The 18,603-nt window shown below is 33.4% G+C and overlaps 1 protein-coding gene across 2 annotated transcripts in view; it reads right to left on the bottom strand.

Annotated features, from left to right (window-relative positions):
• LOC129980579 (homeobox protein extradenticle-like) overlaps window positions 1-18,603 on the bottom strand; it is a 287,760-nt gene that overhangs the window by 54,740 nt on the left and 214,417 nt on the right. For both annotated transcript variants that reach the window (XM_056090954.1, XM_056090955.1), the window contains exon 3: window positions 2,761-3,011. In XM_056090954.1, coding sequence (XP_055946929.1) covers window positions 2,761-3,011 — 251 coding nt within the window. The remainder of the gene's footprint in view (window positions 1-2,760; window positions 3,012-18,603) is intronic.

Below are 18,603 nucleotides of genomic sequence, written 5' to 3'. Positions count from 1 at the left end.
CAGGAAGCTTTTTTGCAAACTACAAGCTATCTCGCATGAAAGTGGAATAAGTGTTTAAATAAATAAATAAAAATTTTCTTTTTGGATATACAAATTAATTTGACATTTTTATTACTATAAGGTTCCAATATCAAAACATTTAGAGATGTAGCGATTTTCTGAAAAGTTAACATTAAAAAAAATCCCAATTCCATAATATTTTTATAAATACTTTGTTTAATGATGGATAGCAATTAGTTTGATTTTAGGCAACAAACTACAATTACATACAGTTTATTTAATAGTGAATAAGAAATGTACAAAATTGGGTTTGGTTCATAACTGTATAACTTCACCTAACTGACATCTTGGTTTCAATTCATCCCAATTAGATGAAATGCGGTATTAAATGCAAATTACGTAGCGATGAAAAATAGTGATTTATCAATTCATTCATTCAAATTTCATCAACCTAACAAAAAAAAGTTTTTATTACATTTTGTCAAATAACAACTATTTCTAAAATTTATTTTGAAAGCACATTTCCATTTAAGAATTACACGCATCATCTTTTCTTTCCAGTTTCAATAGCCATTCTCTGCAAGTTCTCAACAAACACGTCCAGGATTACTTTATATTCAAGAGATCCAGCATCCCTGGACAGCTCATAAAATATGCGGCCGCAGGTTCATAATAAACGCCGACTGACCATCTGACAGACTGACGCGAGTGTGGGCCGTGACAAACTGAGACAGAATGCTACCCACCCCTTCCACTTTCAGTCAAAACCAAAGGGGTATAAACCCGTTATAAATCCGGGCCTGCCGCAATTTTAAGTGAATCGGAGTCTTAGCAAGGCAGGGAAGTTCTACTAGCCGATCCCTCTCATACACAGAGAACCAGCCGAGTCAGCTTAGCTACCTTTGCAGAAGCCAACCCCTAAAAGTTTTCGTAATTAGTCGTCACTGGGGCAATTTGTATGCTAAATAGCGGGGCTAACCAAATTGCCTGGACCACTTGGTACGGGAGAGTTAAGGCCTCGGCAATTACTGTTCGCAATCCATCAACCTTTATTACTAGGTGCCCCGGCTTATTGCAGTCTTCCCTGTGATTCTCTCCCCCCCCCTCATCCAGCGCCGACCTCCCTCTACCCCCTTCATCTCTTCTAAAGCAGCAGAAAAGCACGGTCCACGCGCTTTTGTGCAAAAGGTACACACAAACCATGGCGGCTTAATTTCCACCGCCACATGGGTAAATAGAAATAGCACCCTGTTTGTAGGGGGATGATACATCCCTCGAGGAAGCAAGGGAATGTAGTAAAGGAAGGAAAAAAAGTGGTAAGGGTTGAGATGGATGACTAAGAATCTTTCTAATTGCCTAAACTTTCGAGTGGGTAAACTAATGAAATTATTCAGAAGGAATCGTTCACGCTCGTACATCTTGGGACCCGGTTGGAATGAGAGGCAGTTTTTTTTTACTTCTTTTTTGAAAAAGAAGGGAGATTTTGAATGGACCCTCGGGGGTCGAAAGATGAGGGTCAAATATTTGCGAAGCAGTTAAAAAGTTAAGTTTTCTTTCCAGCAATGATGGAATAAAAAAATGTATATATATTAATATCTAGCTATAATAGCCACTTGGGAGAGCGTTGGAAGAAGACGGTAAATGTTTCACAGTTCATTTCATGCTAAAGTGCAATTACAAGCGAAGAGAGGCTTAAAAAGTCCCTAATCTCACAAAATATATATCACATCATTTCTATTTGCGCTCATGCAAAATTCCGTTAAGAGCAAAAATACATGATAAGTGAATAAAAATTCTTTATAATTTAAGTTATTTTAGGGATTCAGCAGTAGAATATGCGAGGAATTTTTTTAATGTCTGTAAAAATATTTTATCAGCAAGAAATTTAAAATTCCGATAAATAAAATATGATCTTAATCAGTCTTGTATGTAGTTGTCACATTCTTTTAATAGAACTTCTGTTTATTTTGACAATTTTGTATTACATGCATTGACATTCAGAAATTCATAGAATGCAGGTATATAAGAGCAAATGCTCTGCAGTTTAGGACATATTAATTGGTAATTTCATGTGCTAATCCGATATTCTCCACTGTTTAATGTTGTAAACAATTTTTAAACAACCTTTTTGTATAAAAGTGTGGACACATCCAACTTAAAATAATTTTATCTAGAATCTTCGTTGTCATAATTACAACATTTTCTCTTGAAATTTATATGCCAAATTTCTGGAAAATAGTAACCTTTATTTCTGTTAAACATTAATTATTCCTGATACATAAATACTTCACAGAACAAATTACCAAAATGAATTAATTCGTTAATTAAAATATTTTAATGATCAGCAAGCAAATAATGTTTTTTTGAATAATTTTTCTACAGTTCTACTAAGTTAAGGATGAAATAAGATTCAATTTCGAGAATACTTTCATCAAATAACGTATATTTAAAAAAAAAAAATAGAATGTAGTTTTATACTGGCAAATAACCAATAAATGGTTTTGTTTCAATTTATTAAAACTGTTGAGCGAAATAATTAGTCTCAAACAATACCAATTCCTACCATATTCAGAAAATTAAGAACTAAAAACTCGAAACATACCATTTAAAATTTAATGAAATTGCATATTAGTATTCAAAATCTACAATCAGACTTTATTGTATGAGTCGATTTACGGATTTTGGGGAATATAGTATTTGTTTGACTTGTACAAAGTGTTCCAATGTTATTTTATTAAAGTTCAAAGTGGTGTCACTTACCTGTTCGTACTTTTCGAGTTCCTGGTGGTATATTTGGCGAATCTGGGCTAATTTGGCGCGGTAATCGGAGTGTTCGATGGCATTTTCCGACTGAGGACCTCCGCTGGACGCCGCTGCCGAAGCGTTGGCGGCCGCGCCGGCGCCGCCGCCCTTCTCCGGACCAGCCACCCCTTCCGCGATCAGCATGTTGTCCAGCCTCATAAGTTGAGGGTCGGGAGGTTCCTCTTCCTGTGTATTCCGTAGACTTAGCACTGTAAAGAAATTAAAAGAGAAATCGTTAAGTATTAAACTCGCATTATCAGGGTAGATGTTCGCAGAAAGATATGACATTCAACTTGATGAAAAAAATATATTCGGTATCAAATCTCTTAGAACAAAATATACGAAATAAATTACTACATATGATGAAAATATAGGAAATAAATTACTACATGTATGAGAAAAATACGAGATGGAATAACACATAAGGAAATACGATCAACTACTTACTGATATTAAGAGGTGTGCACACATCTACATGAATAGAAATCTACTTTATATTTAAAAATAACTTTTGAATTCAAACTATGCTCACTTTTAGAAAAATGCTTATTAAATAGAAAAAACTAGTTCATGGGCATGAAAACATCAGTATATTGTCTTTAGATTTGTATTTAATCAATCGCATCTCTTGCATCACGTAATAAATTTTTAATAGTAGCCAATGCTTTCTAATAGCTCTTGTTTATTTTAGTTTTAAAAAAATTTAATGTATTTTTATATATAAACGAAATTAGGACAGAAAAATGATGTTTTATTTGTTCTAATTTCCATTCCTGATTTAATTTTTAATGCAACAGCTTTAGAAATTTAGCTGATTATCTTCATATTTTAAAAAATACCACATTGATTAAATGTAACGTTACAATGATTTAATCTTAATTAACAAGTAAAACTGATAACTGCAGTCCATGAATTTTCTATTGGAAAATAAAACTTCCAAAAATATTAACTACGTTAAATAGGATATGTTGTTCCTGCGTATAAGCTATAATAATAATATAAACCACTGCATATTAGCTGCAGTCGATAGATTTTCTATTACTAATAAAACACAACTTGTGAAAATATAAAATGCGAAGAATAATATGTCGTCTCTGCGATGATATAAACCACTGCATATTCTCTTGTCGGTAGCTGGAACGCATCTGAGGCAATATTAAAATAGGAATAGGATTTATCTCTGAAGTTATAGGCAAAAAAGAATTAAAAAGAAATCCCGGGACTGTTGATTTATATATGTGAACGTCAATTAGATTTATTCTTCCAAATTTAAAAGTGAACTAGATCAAGAAAAAGTAAATGAACATTCCCGATTTTTCCTTTTTTATTCATTTATTTTATTATATTCATTATTTATATCCTTTTTTATTTTATTCAAAATTTATTGCTTTGTATAAGACATACTACTATTCCTTTTAAGATTCGGAAGTCTATGCTACTGTTCATTTCAGGATTCGGAAACTCTCCACGCTTTTTAAGCACACGTCTGGACACATTTATTTAGTTCAAAAACGGCGTGAAAGGAAAGATGAAAAGAGAAGATATTTATATTTAGCAATAGGGCGAATTCAGCTCATTCACAGTATTAAGGGGCGTAATACGTGCTCATCTTTCTCGAATCATCCCTTACCGAAGTATAAACGCCGAAAAGTACTAGTCTTAGAACAGTTCTTGTGTCTATCAGCGTGAGTCTGTGTTTTCTTCTTCTCTACCTTCATATCTATTATATCAGTACATGTCTTTATATCTTTTAAGGAAGCAATGTTCTTTTAAATCTCAATTCTAAACTTATAATTATTCTTAAATGAACTTATTTTGTTTTAATGCCACCATTGCCAAACGCCATATAATCAATAAAATATAAGATGGGATTGATGAATGCAAAGTGTACTTCGAATTCGAAATAAATTTTTATAGTGGGACGTGAGTAACTGAATCAAAAATATCCCAAAAAATATTTAAACTAAATAATAATTTAATACTGAAGAGAAAAAATTTTTAATAGTCAAGAATTGAAATTCAAAGTGAACCTGAAAAGTTTTGAAATTAGCACAAGAAATATTACATGAAAAGATTTTGGATTTTGAATTAAAGGAACATATTGCACGCAAACATAAAAAAAATTAAAAGAACAGAGAGATAAATTCCACATTTCTCAAACACTGTCTAACCGATTCTTTGCAGAAATGATTACACATTTTCAGCAACGCTGCAAGAATTTTGGCAATTACTGACGCTGGTAGGAATAAACAAGTATACATGCTGCCGATTTTAAATATCCTCAACTAATTGTTCCAAAACAAACACACTAATACTTAATCAGCATGGGGAAACTGCTGCAATAAAAGAGCACAAACCGACAAATCAACCACAATTTCGACAGATAACCACCATCACCATTCAAAATCTTTGGACGAAACGTGGTTCGAAGAGGGAGAAAGTGGAGAGGGAAAAAAAACCTTCGCCAAAAATCTCGCGTGCCGAAGGAACTTACTGCAAAAATGCACGGAAGATAGAGAAAAGAGCGAAAGAACATGAATTAATATTTATGTGGGATCTTTTCCTCGCACTCCCCCCCTTCTGCAGGCCGCTAATAACGTTCAGAAACTTCTTATTCAATTACGAGCACCCGTCGCTGATGGTTGTGGAAACTGCTCCCAGCCACGCAAGGACGTGTGGCTATCACGGCGCGATCCACCAGAAAGGACGAGCTCAGCTTCAGCAGCAATTACTACTAATCGATTGCGATCACTTTCAGGACATTTAAATGTTAATCTTGTGCAAAAACGTGCGAAATACGGAGAGGGGATTGTTGTTTCTGTTTTCAGCATTTCGGAATGTTAGAACTGGCCATTTTGAATAAGACGGACCTCGTATAATAAGGTAGATCATAGGAAGTATTCGACAATTAGTCTTGCCATCTTGGGAATTTTGAAATTCTGTCGAATGTAGTATCATGTAATTCTACACCAAAAATGGGAAGATAGGGGAATGGACATTTTTAAAGTAAATATCTTAAAAACAGAAAATACTTCTGAACTATTATTATATAATACAGCAAATCGGATAGTACTAAGAGTAAATGGGTCACCGAAGAGTAAATGGTACTAAGAGTAAAGAGCAACTATCATAAAGATTGAAATTTAGTCAAGAAAATGTCGTTATTTGTTTTTCGTCAGTGTTTTTTTTATATTCAATTTCATATTTAAATTTTTTAATAGTGCATTTTATCCATGGTTATCCTCAACTCTTTGGAGAAAGAAGTGTTTCTTTAAATTGTCTAGAAAACGATTGCGATTTTTCCCTTAATAGCAAGTCAATGGGAAATCTAAGCAGCGGCTACATATATATATTTATTTGCCTATACGGTGAATAATATCTGTAATGATGACAGCTTCAGCTAAATTTCTGAAAATTATTTATGAAGGAATAACAGACATTCAAGAAATTATTCAAGCAAAAATTTGTATTTCAATTTATAAGCTGTATATCACTGCATATCATTTTATTGTTATGCCATGTTGTATAATATCGGCTATGTTATATATATATATATATATATATATATATATATATATATATATATATATATATATAAAATCCTAAATATTTTTGGGGCCGGTGTTGTCTGCACAAAAGTCAACAATTACAGCCAATATAAATATCATCTACTCTGCAAGCAAATTATATGGACACTGCATAACATTATCTAGAGCATCACATCACCTACAACAATTCATGTACCTCAATTAACATATTTATTTTGAATGTCTTCAATTTTACTTTTTATTACTGAAAGACAACTTTCTATTAATCAAAAGGAGTTTTCAATTAGTTGAAGAAATATAAAGCAACACAACCATGAATTTATTTTGATAGATATAATTCATCTTTGCCATCAAAATTATTTAAAAAAGCAAAAGGAAGGATTAAAGGAGGGCATTTTCATTTCAAATACAAAAATTTCACATTTTTTCAAAATATTGCCCAAGACATGCTACATGCTTAACATTCAAGAATGAAATCCCTTGTCCAGTAGGGAAATACATCGACAGTACATATTCAAGGTTATCAAAGGCAGTCTATTTCCTATTTCGTCTGCCTTAAGATCACATAGCTCACGTGGAATCAAGGTAGGAAAGCTGAGAGAATCGGGCGGAAATAGCTCCTATTCAAGAAGAAGCACTCTCCTCCAATTCCAACTTCGGGGACTCGGACGAAATAACATGACCCGACCCAATCTCGGACTACCTTCCCCATGACTGAATCTTTTTTCTCCTTTTTCTTTACAGAGAGGGCTTTATTGAAACAGTACGATTTCTTATTTGCTACTAGCACCTTTTCCTCCGACCAAGATAGAAGACAAAAGAAAAGAAAGAAAAATAAAGTCAGGGAATAGAGGTGTGAGAGGGGAGGTACTAGAGAACGAAATAAAGAAGGGGAGGAGGAAAAAGAATGTATAAAGGGTATGGTTCAGTATCGGCCCCTGTATCCACAGTACCACCATCATCCCTGCAACGTGGACAATTTAATGCCTCTCAGGCGATTTACTGGAAAATGACTTTGCGACACTATTACTTTTTTGGCAGGTTCCATTCCCCCTTGAGAAATTCCTCTATTGGATGGGAAGAAGGGGGAGTGAAAGGGAAAAAAATCTTTTCTCTTAGTTGCTCAGCTCTTCTTTTTGTTTGTTTCGATCCTCTCTGCCTTTTTACTGAGAAATCTTTTTCCAGTGTATGGCATTTATTTAGGGGTTTGCTTCACGCCACAAAATTCCACGCCACCTATCGGGTTCACTGCAATATCCGCACTTGAAGAAGGACGGTCGACATTGATGAACAAATTTAAGAGTAAAACAATGGAAAATGGAAGGAGGTTCGAAAAAGGAAAAGAAATGGGAGTAAGAAAAAGGAGAGGAGAAAAAAAAAAGCAGAAGTATCTAAAATGGTTTGTTTAGACAACAAAAATTTAAATACTGAATCTTACATTGAAGGTATCGGAATCAAATATTGAGGAGTTTTAGGAGACATTCAGAAAGTGAAAGGAGACAAAAAATTATCAAGTATGATCGACTTTTCTTCTTTTAAATGATAAATTTTCAATGAGCAATGATTGATAAATCGAAATTCATTCGCATTTTAGTGCAAAAGATATGTAATCATTGATGACAAGAGCTGATATTTCAACTTCAGAACCTGAGGATTGATTAAGAAATGTATTGATTACAAATTTTTGAAATAAATTTTAAATTAAGAGATGGTTTATCAATATATATTTTTATTTGGAGATAAGATTTCTTTTAATTTCAGATGATTGTAAAACAGTAAATAATAATACCAACTACCAAAAATTTCAATGTAAATAATTTATTTATTTACATTAAAAACGAAAATGAAATATTTCACTCATACTTGCAGACGATTATGTTATTTGAATCGTAATTCCAAATACCTTTTTGATTAACAACCGAGTAGAGGAAAAAAAAAAAATGTAATAAATTGTGTTTTAAAATCTTTTTCGTGAAATAAATCTTCAAATCTTCATACGTCAAAAATATTTATGGTTAAAATTTTGAAAAAAAAAAAAAAAAAAAAAAAAAAAATTCAACAAATTTGTTAAAACCTTTTGAAGTCAATAATATTATTAACTGATATGATTTAAATATACAATGGTAACAAAGCTCAAGTGAAAAATATTATAAAATATCATTTGTGCTGAAGTTAATTTGTGTCAAAGAGAAGTTTTAAAAAAATAATAAACCTAAATTTATATCAAAGAATTTCTATATCTGTTTCTAATGTCATGGCACGTAGTTATATTGAAAAGTGATTCAATATTAAGTGGGAAAATGTTACACAATCTCAAGGAAATAAGCTGAATAAATCTGAAAAGTTCATAAGAATTGATTCAATTAACTCAAATTGATGGGCGTAGATAAAAATTCTAACATTTTATGCCTTCCAGAAATGTATCTTTGACCCTATGTTAAAACTTTAGTAATCCAATCCAATTCGAAAGATATCAATTAAAACAAGAAGTTGGCTCTATTCGGCAGTGTAAGAGAGGGAGGATCCTTCCTCAACAAAGCACGCGTTGTATATACACCCTTTGGCGATTAGGTTTGCAGCAGTTAATGTAGCATCCGACAGGCTACCTTCCTGCCACCCCATCTCAAATTCTTGCAAGCCCTAGCGGAAGCATTCGAGAGGACAGAGAATTGCCCTGATTAAAGGGGGCGGGTGTGGAAGAACCACTGCTTCTGAAGATGGACTCTCGACACTAGATTAGCTGAACCGAAAACTCGCAACGTGCTTCTGATTTATGCTTGTCCATTGTAGTGCGAAGTCTTCGCTGGAGGTTAATGAGAGGGACTTAGGAGGCCTGGCGTCCGACTGAGATGGTAACAGGATGTGTGATGGGATCCTCAAAATAGTTGACCAAAGATGAGGAACAGGGACATGAAATCTGGAGTGGCACTTTACGAACAATAAAAAGCACTACGAGCTAAGAATGAATGTATATATCAATAAACAGATTAATATTAAAAATATATAAAATTTTATGGAATCAAATGCCCTTCTCTGATTCTAAAATATAAATAAGTTTTAACACTCCTACGTATATGAAAAGTTCAAGGTTGCATTGCTTAAAGAGTTGGCTGTCACTTGAGCTGAATGTGATTCACACGTACTATCTAAATCATTACCCTCTTCTTTACAAGAATTAAGAGATAACAAAAAAAAAGCGATAATCTAATTACATAGATGATCTGCATCACAAGTTTAAACCATGGCAGCGGACTTACTAATAATTCGCTTGGCGGCTCACAATAAGTTTAATCAATGCAACGTTTTTTAAATATAAGAATTTATAAAATCGTTTGAAAAATATTGTAAATGATTGCATGAATATCCCAGTCGCATTTTTTTTTAATCTTTCGCTATCAGTGCCCATAGACTAATTGCAAGCTCATAACTGAATCGAAAGGATATTGCTTTATATTTACACATAAATTGTTATTCGTTTTGCTTTTTTATTAACCAGCATTGGTTGATTTATTTAATTTCGACATATAAAATAATTTTGAAGCAATAAATCGAAAATTATAGAAAATAATAACTTAAAAGAATATGTAAAATCTAGATTTTTCATATTTATAGTAATAAAAGTTTATTATTGCTGAAACAAGCAGTTTTACAAATAAATATCATACTAAAAATACCTAAAAATGTTAGAAACATCTCGTAAAAGTAAAAGTTAAGTAAGGTACAATCCTTAAATTACATGAAAGGCTTTTCTTCCCTCCGTTATTTTTTTAAAGCAGAAGTAAAGAGAAAGAAAAAAATAATTCAAAAAGCAGTCCAACTTCTCTCTTCCTAAAGAAAGCATAATTCAAAAAAAGTCAAAAGAAGAAAGACCCTGGGGGATAGTTGGATAAAAAATTACGCCAAATTGGCGTAGAAACATTGAGAGCGCCTTTTGCACAGTTAAGATAAGAGCAGTCAGCAGTTGTATAAATCTCATCGGTGGTGCTTTATGTGCGGGGACCAGGACAGAGAATCTTCCTCCGGACGGTCGCGAAGACTTAACGTCGCCGAATCAAAAATGATCCCAGAGAGAAACGGGAAGCAAGACAAAAAAACTGGGAGCGGAGAAGCAGGGCGGGGGTGGCGGGCTCTGACGCTCAAACATCTCACGACAGCTTATTGGAATTGCTGTCTCGGTGGGCACAAAAGGGACTGCCGTTTTCGGATATATGTACACATATACATATGCTCCCCCCTCCCCGCTTCTTATTCTTTTCGCTCTCCTATCCCGTCTCGGAATAGGTTTTAGAAGGTTACTCTGCCGTGATTATGTGTTCACGGTTTGAACATTCTCGTCGGCCGTATTTTCTATATATTCTCATATGTATAGAAGCGGGGTGGTCGAGAGGGATGCAGGGGCGGAGAAAAAGCTATTCCTGCGCTAATATTTTTCTCTGTCTGTATTCCTTATCCTGGGATTCCATCTATCGTTTTCGGCTTCCTCTTCTTTTCGAATCTTTTTTCTTACCCCTCATCGTACCCTCCCCCCTTTCTTTCCCTTATATTTTATATATATTTATTCTTTTTCTTTACTTTGTCGTTTTCTGCCTCTTCCAGCATTATTTCTTGGTCCGTAGCCAATCCTGGCACATAAATTATACAGAGAATGTTGCTTTGGTACAGAAGCGACCGTAAGACGCAGCAGAAGAATGAGATAGGCAAGAAATATATATATATGTATAAAAAGAGAGTATAAGGGGACTTCAAGGGGGTAAAGGATCTAAGAAATTCATTCCGAGGAGTGCAGTATAAAGAAGATTAAAATGTCTTCCAAGAAGTAGGAAAGAAACGACTTTGGATTGCCTGGTAAAAAATAAAAAACCGTGGGAAAGAAAGTACAGAAAAAAAAGTCGGACCTTTTCAAGCTCTCTCAACTTGTTTACAGTTGATATCTGTAACGGGCTTATATTTATTTATTTTGTTTCCCTATCTTCTGATGGAAAATTCGAGTTGGAAAAGGAGGGTATGGTAAAAACAAATGGAGGGGGGGGGGGCGGGGGGTAGAGAGAAAGCATTCCAACGGAAAAGAGGAACTTTCAGCTATTTCTGCGGAGATCGGAATAATGTTCCCGGAATTTCTCTTTTCAATACCTAAAATTCGATTTCGGAGGCATTATACTCCCGCAGATATCTCATATTTGCAGTTTCGGGAGCAGTTTAACTGAAACTCACGCGCAGTAAACATGATACATGCGCCATTATATCATTTTTCGTTCCCTTTTATAAAAAGAGCGGAGACGGTTTTGCCTATAGAGAGGAATTTTGCTTTTACCGACCGAAGTAGGAACTTCCAAACCAAGTTATTTCTTCTCTCAAATCAATACAGGCGTTCATTGGGTATAGGAAGTGGTGCATTTATGCGAATGCGGTAGTTTTGCATATGAAAAGCTCCGATTTCGTTATTCGCATATGCTTTTAAGAAGGTTTTTTTTTTTTTTTTTTTGCTTTTATATATATTAGCAAAAAATAAAACAAGACGTTTAAAAAAATATCAAATATCCCTGCCATACGAACTTTAAGACATGTTGTCTTAAAGTTCGTATGGCAGGGGAAAATATTCAAAATGGGAATTTACCTCATTCTATGAAGTATCAAAATAAAAATAATGAAAAACAGAACGAAAAAGAAATTGCATCTCTGATAATATCATTGGGAAATGCGAATACTTATAGAGTTTAAATTCAGTAAATTTACATTCACAACAGATATTAATTAACTTATTTTTTCATAATCAATTTTTTATATTCTGGTTTTTTGTATTGAAGAGACAAAGCGGGACACATAAGCATTGAAAATGAGCAAAGGTGGATTGTTGTAAAAGAGGGATCAATTTAGCTGTTTCTGTACACAGAAAAAGGGGCAGTTAGAAACGATAATCACTGGAAAAAATTCTAATTGTTCGAAATTTTACATTTTATAAACATATAAAAAAATGACAATTATGGCAATTTTTCCTCAATTATCAATCAATAAATAAAAGAGGATATTTAAAGGGGAAACTGATTTTATTATAAGTTGTAGATATAAATTGCTGTCTAACTATTGCTTTCATCAAGTAATCAAATTGATGAGTTAAACTTACGCACACATTTCTTTGGAAATCGCATGAAAGTTATTGCATAAAAGCAGTATTTGAAAGATGATTCTAGTGTATTTTAAAACTAATTGACAGATTTGAACAAATTTTACCTGTTAAAACCTACAACTATTATGTATAGCAAAATTTCATTGTTAAAACACAAAGTGTTTAAATTCATCGAGATCCTAAGAAGCATGCATAATGTTGTTCATCAGAAATCGCTTGTTAGGAGAGGTCACTGTCAACCAGAATAGCCATTAACGATCAGCATATCTTTTGGCCTAAAATATTGTACAAAGGCTTAGAAAAAGACTATGGTGCAGGAAATCGGTCTAAAACAATCTACCAAAGTTCTAGAACGCGCATTCAAAATAATAAATAAATAAATAATCCGCTTTGGTTGAACTTGAAACTTTTTCTCATCAACCACCAATGATGAGGCAGTGAAATTTTTAAAACCGATTTCGGCTGAAAGAAAGTCCAGCAGCAGTAAAGCTGACAGCCCAACAGTGGAATGCTCTCAATTTAAGTTCAGCCGACCATCTTCACGGCTATCTGACTTTCTTGTTGACAAGGATGGTCTCGTGGGACGATATCTCTCCGTAGAAGACTAAAAGAGGGGTGTAGGCGATTGGATTTGTGTCACATGACCACTGCCTTCTCCCGGTGCGATAAGCCGAACTGACAGGAAGATATTGGAAGGAGGTGGGGGTGCGGTTATGTGACTCCAGCAGATGGTTCTGATGGAGCGGGAAGAGTTTCCGCACTTGGACCCCGCGATTCCTCTGCTCTGCATCCCTCGTGGTCTCTTCTCCTTTCGAAGGGGGGAAGAAAGGAAGGAATCCTTGCGGTATGATGATCAGACAGGCGTGAAAGATACACTGCACACTTTGTTAGGTACGTCACAACCGGTTCGAAAAGATGAGCCTCATGGTTGTCTTGTTCTGATTTTGGAGAAGAAGCCTTAAACAAACGATAAGCGACGCACTACTTCATTAAAAGAACTATTAGCGAAATAAAAGAAAAGTCGATGAGGGGAGATCGGAGTCTGAGGGAAAAAATTCAGATTAAAGATTTGTTTCATTGCATTAGCATTTTGGATTATAATGAATTATTCCAGTCTTAATTTGAAAAGGTAAACACTTATGATAAAACGTATCATTTGTTTAATTTATTTTACATAAACTATATATTTTTATTTCTTTAACAAAAGTATAGGCAGAATAATTTAATTCTGTTTCAAAATAAGCAATATATGATATGACCACAAATCACGTGGAACATTTTCATATAACTGTACGTGCTACAAAATTCCTCAATATGAAAATTCATATATTATATTTCCATAATTTAATATGAATACATCATTAAAATTACGATATTCTAATCATTTATCTATTATCACAGTAAAAAAATTCTTTTGTTTCTAAAAATAGAATTGAGTCACATTAAAATCAATTCAGATTTTAAAAAAATTGCCTACACGAATACTTAACTTTTAATATAATTAGGAACCATTTGTTTCATAATTGAAAAAGTTTATACATTCTAAGACACAAGCAAACATAATACCTTCTATAAATATTTATTGGAAAATAAAACTTCATCTGGATTATCACTCAGTTAAAAAAAAAAAAAAAAAAAAAAAAAAAAAAAACATTACTATGTAAATTCAACAGATTTTTCTGCTTCATCCTCATTTTTTTTTCACCCAGTAAAAATTCCGATTTTTATTTATTTTTTGCTTCATTTGTCGATTCCATACGAACTTCGCAAGCATATTCGACGACACGCCTTTCTCACCCCCCCCCCAAATAACGCATCGCATAATATCTATTCAAAAGCGCGCATGTGACCCTTCGATTATGGAAATTTTACGATTTCGAGATATTGCTCAATAATATACACTCACCCCATCTCGAGGATACCCCTTATCTCCCCAATATTTAAAAGAGTTTGGTGGTATTCCTCCCCACCCCTGCACCACCGAGTGAGAAAATTCATTTCCATCCCAGTCCTTCTTTCACCCCACTGCATACATATCCATATATACATAGAAGCCCCAGCATTAGAGAACTAAAAATTCCCGCCAGATAGAGGCCAGATTTAACTCTGCGATGAGAATTTTATTCAAATTTCTCCACCAAAAACCCTAGAGAAAATAGCGATAGAAGTTCGGGCTGTGACTTTTTTTTATTTGTTTATTTATCTACCATCCCCTTGCCCAACCCTTTGTGACGTTATTTCCCCAAGATATCCCCTTTTTACCCTATCCTTTACCCATGCCTTGTTGCTTTTCCATTGCATCATTACCACCCGATTATCACCCGTTGAAATTCAAGCTCTCTTCTTATATTTTTTTCCCGGTTCCTCCTTGACTAAAAGAGGCTGCAGAATTGATGGGCCACATAGATTAAAGCACAAGGTTAGGAAAGAGAAAAAAATTATTAAGGAAGAGAAAGAGAGAGAGGAAAAAAAAAAGGAGTAAAAGGAGACATTTTTTCCCCTCTCTTCTCCTTTTTCCTAATATATATCCAAGGAAAGCAGAAAAATACTTCTTCTGAAATAAAGGAGGACTGAATGTCTTCCGAACATTCTTATTTTTTATTCTTTCTTTCTAAGCATTCTTCGTCTCTGTTCTCTTAGCATTCGTTTTCAATCTGTGACCTCCCTACGTCAAGGGGGGATGCAGTCTTTTGTTCTTTTCACACTTTAAGAAATGATATGGTTTTTTTCCCTTCCTTTCTCCCCCATTGCTATGGATCTCTCCGGATATTGTTTATAAAAGAGATATTCAGAGAAAGGCTCAGTTGGGCGTGAGAGGAATTATTGGTTATTTTCTCCCAGCCGATTATTCATTTCTTTGCCATGCAGATTTGTGCTGATGTTTCGAGCAAAAGTCTTACGACTTCATTATTGTTTTTAAGGCACTAAAAAAAAATTTTCATTTGAAATTTCAGTATTAAAAGAAATAAAAATTAAAAATTTGTTCTAGAGACCGAAAAAAGAATAAATTATTTAAAGAAATATAAATAATTTTTTGCTGAAAGTTTTGGAATTTTTATTTCCACAAACTTTATTCTTGTAGTATCATTTATTATTATCCTCAAAGTATAATTAAAGGGAACAAAAATACAATTTTTTTAAAAATTCTTATCACCAAAGCTGAAGAAAATACCAGTTTCAAAATGGATAAAATGCTCGAAAAAATTGAAAATTTCAATGAAGTAAACTATTTTATATAACAAATAAAACCTTTTTAAAAATCATGGAATATTTTATTAATGATTTAGAATGAAAATAAAATAAATATGAAGTTTTATATGGCATAAAACCGAATTCATGCCAGTAGTCTCAGTAAGTGATAACTATGTTTTCACTAAAGATATATAATAATTTCAATATAAGTTGCTATATCCAACTGCTTTCACTGTCTTATATCAAAAACATTGACAGTAAACAGCTACCATAAAGCAAATGTGCACAGGAAAAGGCCAAAAGCTGTCAATAACATAACAAACTGCATGTGAATGATAAAGAAATCTTCAAGCTGACAAATCCTGCACTCAATATCTTCTTTGAAAAATAGTAAAAATCCTCAAATATATGATATGCACGTTTCTCTGAATAGAACAGCCCTTGGAAAGTTTACAGCTAATATCAAAACAAATCTTGCTACTATACTTAACAGAACGAGTTATTCGCATAATAAATTACATATTATTTTTGCATATACAAAGATTCGAAGAACTCACATAAAAATTTATAGAACTGTCACAATAATATGCTTTCTGCTATAGTTGTAGAACTTTCAAAAAGAAAACTCTACAACTTATCGAAAGGTCATCGATAAAATACAAGAATTAAGCTAATTCACTTTAAAGGCTGGGAGCATGCGCATAATAAACTGCACATTATTTTTGTAGTAACACAGATTTACATAGTTTGACAAAAAAATTCATAGTAACACTGTAACAATATGGAAAATTAGAGTATTCAGAGTAACATGCAATATAATTAATAAATAAAGAAAGTGATGTTTTGATATAAAATATATAAAGATACACCACATTTTGATAAAAAATTTTCCAGCAGATATTATGCGATACAGCCAAACAAGCTGGTCGTCCGTCCAATAAAATGAATATGAAAGCCGCTGGAACTATACATCACAGGTTTTTCGTGGTAACCTGAAAATCCAGGGGCCTTTACCGGTGGAATACGGGAACAGGCGGAAAAGTATAAAGAATTGCTCCCTGAAAGCATTTAAAGTAGTCTCAAAGAATTCGAAACTCTAAAAAACGAGGAATATTTCTCCCAACTTGTATGGGTAAGAAATTTTTTCGATTTCTCATTTTTTTTGAGAAAAAGAATCCTTTCTTCCTGCTCCCAGAGCGCCTGACCCTTTCAGGGCCAGGGGAGGGAGGTCCAATGTAGGTGGCTAGCGCTTATTCTATTCGTCCCGATACATCTTTTTATTCCCCTTTCACCCCCTAACTTTATGCGCTGCATGAGATTTTTTTCTCTTTTAGACTTCCATCCCTCGGGTTAGGCGAGGCGAAAATGCAACGGTAACCATTCCACCTCTACTAAGGGACGCGGTCCATTCCTCTGAATTTTTACGCTCCGAGGGCCCTGAATATGGCATGCAGGAAAGGCACAGAGAGGGATCGTTAAAAAAATTCCAGCGCCCCGATATTCGAAAAATGAAAGACCAGAGACTATTCGGCATTTTTTTGTCACCTTTTTCGATGGTATGGCAAAATAAATTTTTAACGTACAGAATTTAGAAATTCGGCAAATATATAGAAACAATTCTACAATTTACTTCAGAATTTATAAGTTAACTAAAATAAATAAGAAATTATAGATCTTTAGTGAAGTATCTGTTTCAAATGAAGGCATGAAAATGCCTAAAACAGAAATATTTGGATAAAAAAGGTGAAGAAATCGATTTACAGGTTTAAAATACGTCTTATCATCAACTCATGCTTTATATATTAAATATTTCGTGCTTCAATTGCCCGGAATTAATTTTCTATTCAGATATATTTTAGAGTTCGATAAACACTGCCATTAGAAGGAGAGGAGTGGTTTAAAAATTCTTATAACTTCCTTTAAGATTCATACGTTAATTATTTATACGCGTTCAATATTAAAAATAAGGAGATAAATAACTTAACTTGCTCATATACAAAGAATAAAGCAAAGTAGAGAGTAGTGTAATCACAAAAAAAATTCGAACTCAAAATTTTGACGAATTTTCACATTTCAAACATCCTCGAGACCGAGAAACACATTTTCTTAGCTTTTCTTAGTTAGTTTAGTTTAGGTTCTTAATTTTATGCGAATGTGAAGAGAAATATAATACCTTTATCAGAAAGCATGTGAGAATGTTTAAAAGAGACCACTCCAGTCCATTTACAGTTCTGCCAAAATAAAACTTAAATATTACTTCAAGACGTATTTAAAAATTGATACAGATCATTATTAAAAATGTGAAATTGGATGAAAAATTTCAATAAATGAAAAATGTTTTTTTATAAATAAATGAAAAATAAATAAATTTTTAATAAATAAAAAAATGCAAATTTTGGAAAACACAAAATTGTTAAAATAAAGTTTAATTAATTCAGAGGTTTTGTCTAAGTGATATTATACTGAAACAATACGCATTTCATACGACAAATTCATTATTTATTAAATAAAAAGAAAATATAAAAGTTTGAAAAATATTAAAAAAAAAATCAGCTCAAACTTTAAAAAAAGATTTAAATAATTCGGGAAATAAAACGGAATGGGAAATCGAGGACCTTATTTTTTTAGGTGACTTTACATGCGATCAAATTTGTTCTGTTACTAAATGGCGTAGTTCAAAGCCAGATAACGCTATTATAACATGACAAATTCTATGATCCTAGAACACCAATAGCATCTACGCATTCATTATCCAGTATTTATGAAAGAGCACTTCAGCACCTAATTCGAGCTGCCTGATACTTGTTATGAGGAACGATGAGATAATCAGTCGTTCTTTCGCAACAACTTGGCTTCTTAGTTAACCTGATCTCATTCCGTGTGACTTCTTAAAAGACTACGCGTATTATAAGAGCATGGTGCCTTTCTCTCTTTTTT

Source organism: Argiope bruennichi, chromosome 8, assembly GCF_947563725.1.
Source record: "Argiope bruennichi chromosome 8, qqArgBrue1.1, whole genome shotgun sequence".
In the NCBI taxonomy this organism is placed as follows: Eukaryota; Metazoa; Arthropoda; class Arachnida; order Araneae; family Araneidae; genus Argiope; species Argiope bruennichi.
The sequence above is the reverse complement of the archived record's forward strand: the minus strand, read 5'-3'. Positions and strand labels throughout refer to the sequence as shown.